The 12338-nt window shown below is 43.5% G+C and overlaps 1 protein-coding gene across 2 annotated transcripts in view; it reads right to left on the reverse strand.

Annotated features, from left to right (window-relative positions):
• Positions 1-398: 398 nt before the first annotated feature.
• mxi1 (max interactor 1, dimerization protein) overlaps positions 399-12338 on the reverse strand; it is a 31241-nt gene continuing 19301 nt past the window's right edge. For both annotated transcript variants that reach the window (XM_010734860.3, XM_010734867.3), the window contains exons 4-6: positions 7991-8105; positions 6341-6539; positions 399-4539 (exon numbers count right to left, since the gene is read on the reverse strand). In XM_010734860.3, coding sequence (XP_010733162.1) covers positions 4376-4539; positions 6341-6539; positions 7991-8105 — 478 coding nt within the window. In that variant the 3' untranslated portion in view covers positions 399-4375. The remainder of the gene's footprint in view (positions 4540-6340; positions 6540-7990; positions 8106-12338) is intronic.

Consider the following 12338-nt stretch of genomic DNA (forward strand, 5'->3'; position numbering starts at 1 on the left):
TTTCATACTAAGAATTTATATCAAACCTTTTCTTGTTAAACTCAAATGAAATGCTCTCAAGAGTTGTCATTTCTGACTGACACTTCATAAGACACACTTAATTCTACGACTGTGTCTTGTGACCCCGGCTCACTCAGGGGTTTAACTTGAATATTTACAGGCCTGAGGAAATACAATTATCTAGCAGAGAAACCTGTGAAAAAACATCTTTTTTTCTCCTCTTGACCTCAGTGTTGGGAACCACTGTTTTATGATATATGAAGTTTTTGTCAGAAAGATAGAATAGAATAGAGTGATGATGTTTTATACACTTTGTTTTATGCATGGATGATAACAAGTCATTTCTGAATACAATACGTTGTGTGTACGTTGGACAATATAAAAAGACCAGTTGAGTCATTCAGGTTTGGAAATCTTGGTGTTTTTATTGTAAGTATTGCATCTTCAACTTACACAGCTAGAATCATCATCAGACTGCATGTTTTACAAAGGATGGCCACAGGTTCAGAACAACGGGAGCACTCCCTACTGCTTGATTGGTTAGGCTAACTTGACCTCGTGTGGACCCGTTTGCTCAAAGTCAACCTCCTGTGAGACCGACGCCAGAATGGAGTGTGGTTTACAAAAGACAACTGCAACTTCCATTTCATTGGGCTGGTGCACTTCTGGCCAAGCTGCAAAACTGTAATTCACTCCTGAAAAGTTAAACCCTGACCTGAACCATAGTCAGGACTGCATGTCTAAACCTAACCTTAAACACAGAGGTAAAAATATAGCTTTGTGATCACCAGCTTATTAAGATATGCTTTTGTTTTGAATCTGCAGCATAGCCAGAAACTCTTAAGTCAGACCTCACAACTAACTTGGGCTGATCCATGACCAGCCTGCACTGAACTGAGCTCAGTTAACTTTCAGTGCAAAATGATGTGACTGTTACACACTGATCGTATCTCACACTGGATATACGTGTCTTTTTTATGACTCTCCAGGAGTATGATAATTATGGGAAAACTCAGATCAGTGCAAACAAGTTATGGATCAGTGTGCCTCTCTAAAGCTCAGCCTTAGTAAGAACATGGAGCGCACACACGCACACGCACAAACACATATGCTCACACACACACACACTGTACACTCACATGAGAGAGGACGGACCTGGCTTGAGTAAAATCAGTTGTTATAGTTTTGTTTTATCCCTTTTTGGAATACAAGATCAGAGTAGTTTTTCCACATGAGACAATACAATTAGATCAGAATTGTCCCTGTGTAGTAAAAATATACTGTACTCCGAATCAGGTTAAAACACTACTAGGATATGATCCAGGTCTGCACGAGGACTGAAATTCACTTTGTCGTCAAACACGGGACCTTTTTCCTGTCAGCAGTGCAGGTTCATAAAACCAACGTATGAAGACGAGAACAGAAACAAAGAGAAGTTGAAGGTTAATAACTTAAACAGGGGAAGAATAAATGTAAACTGTCCCTCAGAGAGAGAAAGAGAGAAAGAGAGAAAGAGAGAGGACACTGAGGTGTTCTGAGGTGGTTTTGGCATTTTTTTTTTTGTCTTTTTAAATAATCAAGCACCAAAGATTGGTGACTTTCTGATTCAGTGCCAAGTCCGACAACCTCAACACAGCTCCGCAGAGAGCTTACAAACTCTACACCTTAATGATGTCCTTCAGAGAAACCAAAGGATTTGTTCTTTTTTGTTTATTTCTTTTCCTTTAAATCCTCAGTCAGAGGGCTTGTATTGTAAATGTAAGACACATTTTGTCAACTAAAACACAAGTCTAATAGAGACTACAATCCTCCAAATAGAGGAAAGTGGAGTTTTAGACCCCCTTTATTGTGTAGTAGCTGGCTCAATATTTGCCAGTAAAGTCTTGGCTATCGATAAGCCTTGTGCAGAGGTAACCCCCCCCCCCCCTTCCTCCTCAACAACTGGATTGAAGAATTTCTAAACAAGATGGCGAATGTTTCACCTTGTGTCAGAAGGCTGGGTATGGAGGGAAGCCATTCTGTCACTCAGTTGTAGGGGAGTCAGCTCTGGACAAGGCTGGAGACTCTAAACAGGCGAGGCTCAGCACTAGGAGCAGCTTAGGGGCCAATTACATTTCAAGTGTCCATTGAATAAAACATCAGAAAAATGAAAACAAAACAAAAAAAATGGCTACATTTCTCATCCCCTCCCACCAACCCACCCGCCCCCCAAAAAATAACAATAACCCATAAAATATACAATTCTTAAAATAAGGAATGAGGAATAAGCGTCAAAATAAGAGGAGTAAAATAAGACAGAAAACAAAATAAGTTAACTTGTTTTTCCCCATTGCTTGTGTTCTTTGAGGGATTGAAGAAATAAATATTTAAAAGGCCGTTTTTTTTTCTTTTCTTTCACATACAAAAGGATTGATGAGAGCTCCAAGAGAGAAAACGACAGCAGAAAAGAAAACAAAATAAAATACAGAACTGTGTTTGAAGTGCAATTCTTAATGCCAGTGGAGTTGGGATGGTGAACATTGACATCATAACACCCGTTTTCTTGTGCCCACACACTTCAGACTTTTCCTCCACAGATCACCTGACCACCAGTGGAATGCCATTTACAGCCCCCCCCCCCCCCAAATTCATGAACATTATCAATAAGAGGAAAAAAAAAAATCTAATAAATAACAAGAGTGTCACACAGACTCAGCATTCTCCGGCAGAAGACCTACTGGGTCGCTTTATCGCAACTAGATGGAAAGTTGTTCTATTGTTTTTTTTTTCTCTTTTTTGGGTTTAATCACACTGCTGAAGAGTTTTCTTTTCCCTCTCAGGGCAGCAACAAAATTAGTAACTTTTCAGTGTTTCCAAATAGTGTCCACGCCCACATCTGCTGCCACTCTGAAGAGGATAAAATCTTTCCAAAAATTAATTTAAAATGCACAATAAACATAGGTCAAACAGCAACAGAGGCAATAGTTCTACCCATGAGCTCTACCTTTTTTTTTTTTCAAACTCATTTTTTTTTTAAGTTTAATTATTAAACTATTTGTATGTACAAAAAAAAAAGAAAAAAAGAAATTTGCTTTTTGGACGGTCACACAGTCTTTAGGGGGAGGGAAAAAAAAACAGGAAGGAGACAAAAAACAACTACAAGACTTATTGCTTGTTACTGCTGGAAAGAGGATGGACATCTATTCCGAAGTTTGTTGTTGTTTGGACTTTTTCCTTGTTGCTGTTGTTGGTGTTTTTCACTTCTTTGTTTGTGCCATTTCTATGGACAGCTCTAAAGTAGGCGAGTGCAGGATAGCTTGTTTTTAGCTGCTCATTTTTTACCCGGGGAGGGGGGAGAAACCAAAACAAAACACACACACACACACACGCACACACGCACACACACACACACAAGTTACAATTTCCACTCTTTGAAAATGCACTGAGCACCCACATTCAACAGGAATGTTTTTTTTTTCTTTTCCTCCATTTTGTTTGTTTAGCTTTTTTTTGTGGTTGTTTTCCTCCACGCTTGGTTGAAAACAATCACGGCAGACACACTGTGTTTGCTCTAAAAGCTCAGCGGTGGTGGTGGATCTGATCTGCTTCCCCCGTTGGTTTGTTTCACAATAGCACCAGTTCGAGTGTTCTGAGCTTTTGCAGTGTCGAGCAGAGGTGATGAAAAAAACGATGAGACAAAAGGATTAAATTCACGGCTGTAGAGACATTTATCAGTGCCAAGCTGTGTTGATATGGCAAAGTTCACCCACAGTGTTCATTACAGTCCAGATTAGATGTGCTCCCGTTTATCCAGGCCCAACACCAGAATGTTAAGATGGGCTACACAGGACCAGCTCACGCATACACAAACACACACACCCACAGGAGAGAGACCGAACAGAAACTTTTCAATATCATAAGAATTTAAGTGCATTTTGGATCAAATCAGGGGTTGTGGATCTTTAAAAAACATTTGACAGTTCAAGGAAATAAAAGAAGTAAAATCATTCAGAATTAAGATCATGTATATCTTTTTAAGTCTCTCATCTCCCATTAGAGGAGGAGGATTAAAACCAATTGGCAGTCTCACAACACTGTGTTTGGGTCCCTGGTGTCGGTCGGGGCGGCTCGAAGTTCAGAAGTGAGGGAGAGCTCTGAGTGGAGCTCCTCCATCAGTATGTTCAGCAGCGCAGGAGAAAGAGGACGGGGAGGAGGACAGGGTGATGGTGGCAACTAAAGGCTAGTAGCAAGAGGCGGTGCGGCGCTGCTGAGAGGCATGAGCGACAGGAGCGCTGTTAGCTTGGGTGGGGGGGCGTGGCCGCCGTCGGAGGTGACTGGGTGTATGTGGGGAGGTTTGGCAGGGAGGTGGTGGTGGTGGTGGTGGTGGTCTGGGGCTCTAGGAGGAGAAGGCAAGTTTGACACTGCAGGAGGAGTAGCCCTCGTCGCTGGCCATGCTCTGCAGGCTGCTGTGGTCGTCCAGGTCGCTGGTGCTGGCTGTGCTCACACTGTCCAGCTCTCCATGGGAGAACTCCGTGCTTTCCACGTCCACCTCAATCTCCTCTGCAGCCGGGAGAGAGCGAGAGAGAAGAAAGGGAAAACAAACTATTTATTTGTGACTACTAAGAAATTGATTTTGTACGGTTCATTTGTGGCAGTGAAATATTGAGTAGTAGGATACTGGAGTTCCTTAAAGGGTTACAAAGTTCAATATTTTTGTTGAATTTTTTGACAATAATAAAAACATAGAATATCAGTGGACTTCATTACACAGTTGGTTTTATATAAAAAGCTAAAGAATGTGTTTTTTTTGGTCAAACACTTAAAGTCTGTGTAAAGTAAGAATAAATATGTGTTCTGAGTTTGTCAGACCAAAGCAGAAAGTGTTATTATCCATTCACCCAAATTTGAGTAATTCAAAATATCAACAACTTTATGAAATTCGGTGTCAATAAGGGTAAAAATGAGCAGTACTCTCAGCCACGCCCACTCGTGGGAGCAGTCAAGCAGCCATTTTGAAGCAACCGAAACGTGTCAGATGAGTTCAGGAAATGACATGACTAACTTTGAAACACAGTAAAAGGAATTCATCTCTGTCTTGCTGCTAGTTCGGGGGTATGCTCAGGGTGGCGTCAGCGTGTCATCGAGCCGCCCTTTAGGACCACCCACAAAATCCTGGACTGAAAACTAGTGAAAAATGGTTTTAACTCCACATTTCATATATATATAATTCAAAGTTTAGTTTTCCAACATATTTAATGTACCATATTTTCCGCACTATAAGGCGCACCTAAAAGCCTTCGATTTTCTCAAAACGCCTTATAATCCGATGCGCCTTATATATGGATCAATATTGGTTAATCATGGCTACCGTAGTCAGGGGGCGTCGCCGAAGTAACCATAGACATATATACCGCCGCATTGAGCGCTGAATCGTACGTCGACGTCGCCACCATTTTGGCTGTGGCAAAGTAGAGCGCAACCCTTTTCCTTGTATTAGTTTACGGGCAGATCTGCCACAACCAATATGGCGGACATGTTAACGTATTGCAGCAACGGACCAACCTGCTCAATGAGGCGTCTATGTATATATGTCTATGTATATATGTCTGTGTATATATGTCTGTGTATATATGTCTATGGAAGTAACAGCGGTAAGAACGGTAAAAAGGAATTCCAGTCCAACACCATTTGTGTCACGAAAATACTACGTCACTGACATTACCTCGGGAAAAATAATAAAACAGCTGTTTATTCATTTTAGGAGTGAACGGAGTTGTCAGAACCCTGGTTTGTATTCTATTAATAAAGTTTGATTGACTTATCTGACGGTTTTGTTGACGTTCCCTTTAGCGCAGCTCCATCTAGTGGATGCATAACGCAACCCCAGCCACTACTGTAGCTTCTATTGCGCCTTATAATGCAGTGCGCCCTATATATGAAAACAGTTTTAATATAGGCCATTTATTCAAGCTTATAATCCGATGCGCCTTATAGTGCGGAAAATACGGTATTTTGAAAGAAATCTCAGAATTGCCTTTACACAGACTTTAATTTAATCTTTACATGGCACTACACTAATATAATATATGTAAATAAATATGTATCTGTTCATTCATTGGTTTAGTGTCACTCATATTTGGCTGTTGGTTACTACACCTAACCAAAGATTAGTTTAAATCCCTTCAGGGAGCTTTCGCATTTCAAACCTCTATCTAGGAAATTTGTGTTGATTATTTTCAGCTACACCTCACTACACACACAGTCCCAGAGAGACTCCGGTCGGTGCGACCTCAGAGTCGTCAAATTAAAGCAGCTGGAGGGTGTGTTGGCCTAAAATCCTGTTTAAAAGACCCTCACTCACCTTGGTCAGAGTCAGAGCGGTCGGAGCAGAGGGTGGAGCCCACACTGTCCATCCGTATCCTCTCCCCCTCCCCTGGGCTGCTCTGGGCTGCAGCACCGCTGCCTCCCCTCAGTAGCTCCAGCTGGCGCTGGAGGTGCCTCTGCTCGCGCTCCAGAGATTCCAGCTGGTACTGGCTCTTCCTGTCTGCCTCTTCAAGTTTCTGGTCAGGACAGAGAGAAGGGGGGAGACAGAGAAAGGTTAATTATGTGGACCAGGGAGCAGGGTGAGACTACAATGATTAGATTAAGCGCGTGTGTGTTTCTTTAAGAGACAAAAAGGTGAGACTCAAGGCTAGTAGCTGGGTGCAGAGGCCGACTGAGAGACAAACAAGGAAAGCTGGAAGAACAACTTAAACGACAGATACTGATGAGATACTGAAGAGGAAGATACTTTTCGTTTGTATGGAAATTCCTTTCATATCAAAAGGTTGAATACAAAGACAGTAGCACAAACAAACACTCCCCAAAACCTGTTTTTAGCAGCCACTCCTGGCCACCTGTTGTGTCCCTTGGCTTTTAAATTACGTTTAATCATTCGGCTGACGCTTTTATCCGAAGCGACTTCTTCTTGCTAGCCCTGAAATGATTTCCCTAACCTGCCTTGTTTGCGCTGTCTTGTGTATTTAAATATAAGCAAGCAGCCGTGGCAGAGACTGATAAGGCTCTGTTTGTGCCTTGTACCTTGTAGCCTCATGTGACTCCCAGCGACGGACCAAAACAATAGGCTGTCAACAACCGGTGGAGAGACTCAAGTTGACAGCAGCAGCAGTGGCAGTAGTAGTAGTAGTACGGTGGGGGTGGGAGGGGAACACACAACAATATTAGCTTTATCCACCACTGCTACACCAAGCCTCTCACATGCACACTGCTGAATCTCAGGCAGTCACATGCCTGTCTTTTAAAGCTGGTGGGGAAGCATAAGGCAGGGTGCGTCAACATGTTATAAGCTCATCCAAACTGGATGATCAGACAGGGAAATGATGGAGCTGGATACTGGTTACATTTTGGCTGAAGAGCCACTATTAGAAGCAAAGTCAACACATCATGTAACTTCAGGGAGATGCTTTTTTGCCCCCTCTATTGTATTCCCTTCAAATAAATAAATCACCTCCATTACAGATGTGAAGAAATGGCTGACAAGTGTCAGGGCCGTGTGAGGAACTACAGCTAGTCAGTGAAAATTGCAATAAAAATGCAGTCGATAACAACATGGAATCAGTTTAATCGCCGCCTCGGCAGCAACACAAATGAATGGAGCGATTCCAGCAGTAGGTAGTTGAATCTGGCAGCAAAGGTCAAAACAAATAAAATGCAAGCAGGGATTTATTTCTATGCTTGATAGTGCATCTTTAGTATCAACATTTTGTTACCGCCTCATTTAAGCAATAAGATGTTATCTGTTTTTTTATGGTTGCTTGGGTGTGTTACTTGCACGCGCGTGTCATCATCATATTTTTATTTCCTAGGGGGTCAAATGTATTTCAAATGCCACTGCTGAGCTTGCTGTTTTGCTTGCTTAAATTCTACAACATTCTTCTTTCACCCCGTGGTGGATATTTCTGCATAAACCGTGGCCTGAGCTTCAGCTCTGGGTGGAACTAGTTCTCCTCACCTTTATATGTGCTTTGGCTTTGTTGAGCAGGCCCAGGGTGGTGTGGCGGTTACAGTCGGGTCCCAAGGGTATGAGGGCCTTCAACCGCTCCAGACACAGCCGCAGGTGAGCTCGTCTGCAGAGGAAAGACAGAAGCAGACAGACAAACAGAATGATTAGATACGCGTACGGCAGGGAAAAACTAAGAAAGACGGTGAAATAGAAAATGTGTTGCATGCTGGTAGTCAAATTTTTTGCTCGGTAGCACGTGGGAAATTGTTCAGGCAGATTACTCGTTTACTTTTCCTGACTAGACTTGTCCAGCTTGTTTGGGGATTTTAACCAGTACAATCTGGTTACAAACCAGTTTCTCTCAGTTGCAGGCCACTGTAACTTTATATCAAAACTCAGAGGGCCTCTTAAAGGGAAAGTCCACAATATGACACTGTTTAAACAAGCTAATAGTGAGAAACAAGCATTTCTCTGGCCCTCATGTTATCCAGAGGTGTTTTCTGCAGGCTAAACAAAGATACCAAGCTATTTATATGACTTTACACCCACTCCATGCATAAGCAACAAATCTACAGCTGTTCTCAGCAGGTACTGAATATTTCTAACATGGTCTAACCATCTGAGGGTGGATTTCTCCCTTTAAAAGATTTGCAATTCAGCACCCACATGATTGCAGTATTTTGTCATCTTGGGATGCAGGCTCATTAAGATGCTGTGTATTCTTACTTTGTATTGTAAATCCCCGGCTTATAGTTCAACAGCACAGCAGGTTACGTATTATTCGCGTCTCATGTAAGTCTCAAGACGATAAATTATCCTCTGCTGGTATTTCTTGCACCCAGCTTTAGTTACCATTCTCGGCTACATAACAAACAACAGGTTTAAGCTGAGGGGAGGACAGCCGGGGGGGGTGCAGGGAGGAAAGGTGTAATGGCATTTCCTGGATCCTGCTCGGCTCGTACGCTCCATCATCCTGACAGTCCCTTATTCTGTGACTGCAGACAGGCCCCGGGTACTATCTATCCTGCTAATGGCCCCGAGTTGAGAGGTAAAGAGAGATAATTGTGGCTATAACACAATCAGCGCTCCATTAGCAGGAGCTGCCCTTTCAGCTAGCCTGAAGGGAACAGTGGAGAGACATTAAGAGTCAGTGGACTCGGTGGAACGACCCAGACTCAGGAGGAGCCTAAAGGAGACGAACTCAGGGGAGCAGAGCAGGAATTCACTGAACTGATATGGCTGGGCAAGACTGCTCCCTGTGCTACGCTCTGCTGCTTTAAGAGTGGTGGAGGCAGGCATGTGAGCTTTGGCTAGAGTATATCTGTCTGTAGGCATGTCAAAGTGTGTGTGTGTGTGTGTGTGTGTGTGTGTGCATGTGCGTGTGTAAGGAGGGTAGGTTCAGCTATGCATGGATGGTGCTGATAAGAACACAAGCGCAAGCCATTACACTGGCACAGTATGTGCAAGTGTGTGCTTTTAAAATACGTCAACAAGAACGAGTGCAGCACGTCTGGGGAGTGAAAGAGGAGGTGCCCTGATTCAGTCTGCAGTGTTCAAAGTTTGGAAGTCATAAGACGTTCGGTGTGCTCTCAGTCTGGGAGTTTGCAGTGATGACTATCAGCTCTGGCTCAGGTCATCTGTCTGTGCAATCAGCTCTATTAACGGGAGACAGCGGAGTCTACCTTAGCTCTTTATCTGTGAAACGTCTATCTGTTTTTGTCTCATCTGAACCCCAACGCAGCCATCTTTGCCCTGAGAGTCCACACACACGAACACAGATATCAGCTGGCAATTAATCACATTCTACTCTTCCCAGGCAGCTTGGGGGGAGGGGTGTGGGGTGCGATACTCGCAGCTCCACCTGGGAGATGTGTAGGATACGCTAAAGAGAGGACATGTTAGAATAAACTAAATGTCCCATTTTTAATCCTTAAACTTGTATTCTACTACTGCTACTCATACATGTGTACAATGTACGGACATCTGGTTGACTTTGCTTTGCTTGCTTTTTGTCATGTCATGTTTGGGCACGTCTGTACGTCTGGCCTGTCAGGCGTCAAGTTAACAAACTCCAGACACCGGAGGCCACGATCTTCTCCCGCACTTCCACTGAGATTAAAACAACCATCTAGGCAGACAACCTCAGATAACCCTTACTTAAAACCACTCCTGCGCGTCTCCAAACCCTCCCCTTCTCCCTGACCCGACTGACATGACAGATGTGTGGAGGGGTACGCTGACCGCACAGAGTATCACCGCACTTCTGGCCACGGCTACGACCGAAATATCCCATTACGGTTCTATTAGTGAGTGCGGTGTGAGGCGTCACTCGTCGGAGCTGCTGAATCACCACTTTTTGCAGAGTCAGTGAGAAACCACAAACACCCCTCCACACCCACATGATAATGATGAAGGAGGAAGAGGGGGAGTCGCATGCCCTTTTTCAGCACTTTGAGTACTTGCGTACTGTGTGATCTCCTCTTAAAGTAACACATGCTGCTGGTTTGCAGCAAACACCCTCACTGTGCCTCTTATTGATAGACAGACATATGAGACGTCTGCGTGTCCTAATCTCTGGAGTATGACGCACTCTGATAACTACAGAAGGCAAAGAAGCCCCCAAAAAGCATAAGAGGGAGTGTCTGAGGCACACACTGTGACTGTGAGAGAGAAGAGAAAGTGTGTACTACCTGCCTTGTAATGGGAAGTCAAACTGTAGCTCTTATTCTCAGCAGGGAAGTACTTCAGAAATCCCTCTGGGCCAAAAATCGAGCAATTACATCCTCACTGTCAACTTAACATAATGGCAGGAACTACTTTATCATGTTAGCCTGCACCACCTGCACTATCTCTAACTGTCTCACTAAAGGGTTAAAGGTCGTAAGCTTCTGGCTACTGGTGATGCCCTCAAGACTGGTATCTAATCCATGAAAAGGCTTGTTTATCATGTAGACCCACGGCCAAGGAGCTTAAACCATTCGCAGCTTACCATATGAGTGGCAGCTTGTGACCATAAATACCTGCCTGCTGCAGCCAGGATCTCTTTTTTGCCTCTCCGCCCGCTTGTAGCCACGTAACACAGCAACCAGAAACAGAGCCTACTGTTTGCCCGAGTTCTTAGAAAAGACCGGTTCTAGTTACATAAACAGCTACGGATTTAGTGTGCGGCCCCGTAACTTCGTGTCCTTGGCTGCTTGGGTTAAGGATTGGATTGGTACACTTTGTTAAAAGGATGTGACATCACAGGATGAAAGTATGCTGCTGTTAATGTGGCATCGCCTTCATCAACGGAGTTAAAATTGCTCTCCTGAGAGATGTGCTCACTAGCAAATGGCATGCTAAAGAGCTAAAAGCTTTCTGTTTGTAGAAAGAACTAATGGCAATAATAGCTGTGCTATTAGCCAGCTCTGTTTCTAAAAAAGTATTTAGATTAAATAGTAGATTGCGTGGAATGATTATACAAAGTCAAGTCGAGAAACAAATCAGACCTTCAGGTGCCCAAAACCATCAACCAAAGCAAACCAACATCTAAGTCAAAGGCCAGAACTGCACAGGACAACAGGCAAAGTGCAAAAAAGATGACAAAGGAGTAATCATAAATTAAAATCTCCCTAAAGCAGACTAAGTAGTTAATGCTGTTGCTCTTCCAGTGTCTAATGAATGACACAGTGAGCTGTAGGTTACCTGAATGGGAAACTCTTCATCTGTGGCGGATTACATAACACGTGGCCAGTTGCTACCAGGACCTGTGCTCCAAACTGTCTCGCACAGCAGGGATATCAAATCCCTCGCTGACAATAAGACAAGCAGCGAGCAGAAAGGCCTCGTTCCTCCTTGTATGCAGCACAGGGAGATTCCTGAGAAACTAAGCGAATACAATAAATGCGTTTTGTTTTTATTTGGTTTGTTTGGTTTCCTGCCTTGCGGGGTAAACCTTAGCTGCTCAGCTGCTTTTGAAATCCCACGCTCTCTCCGGTAGTGAGGCAGCGAGCTTATGTGGACTCGAGTCTTAATACAGATCGATTTATAATGGAACTGGCTATTCAAAAGAAAACCACATCTAAAGCTGAAGCTGATCCCCCATGAGTTCATGGGAGCTACCTGGAACTCACAGTGTAAATATGCGCAGCTTGTTACAGCATTTATAAAAGAGCTGTGTAGACACAGGCTTTTAGTTTGCATTTGCACGAATATGGTCAGTTTGTTTTCATACTTCCCCTACACGACGGCGCCACAGTTGATGGTGCTCTGTATAACAAACAGCAAAGATGATTCTTTACTGTCCCTTTCAAAGTGTTTGTCATTGTCATTTATTTCTATCAAACTGGAAATTTCAACCTGATGAACATCCGAGAGG

This window comes from Larimichthys crocea, chromosome X (genome assembly GCF_000972845.2).
Source record: "Larimichthys crocea isolate SSNF chromosome X, L_crocea_2.0, whole genome shotgun sequence".
In the NCBI taxonomy this organism is placed as follows: Eukaryota; Metazoa; Chordata; class Actinopteri; family Sciaenidae; genus Larimichthys; species Larimichthys crocea.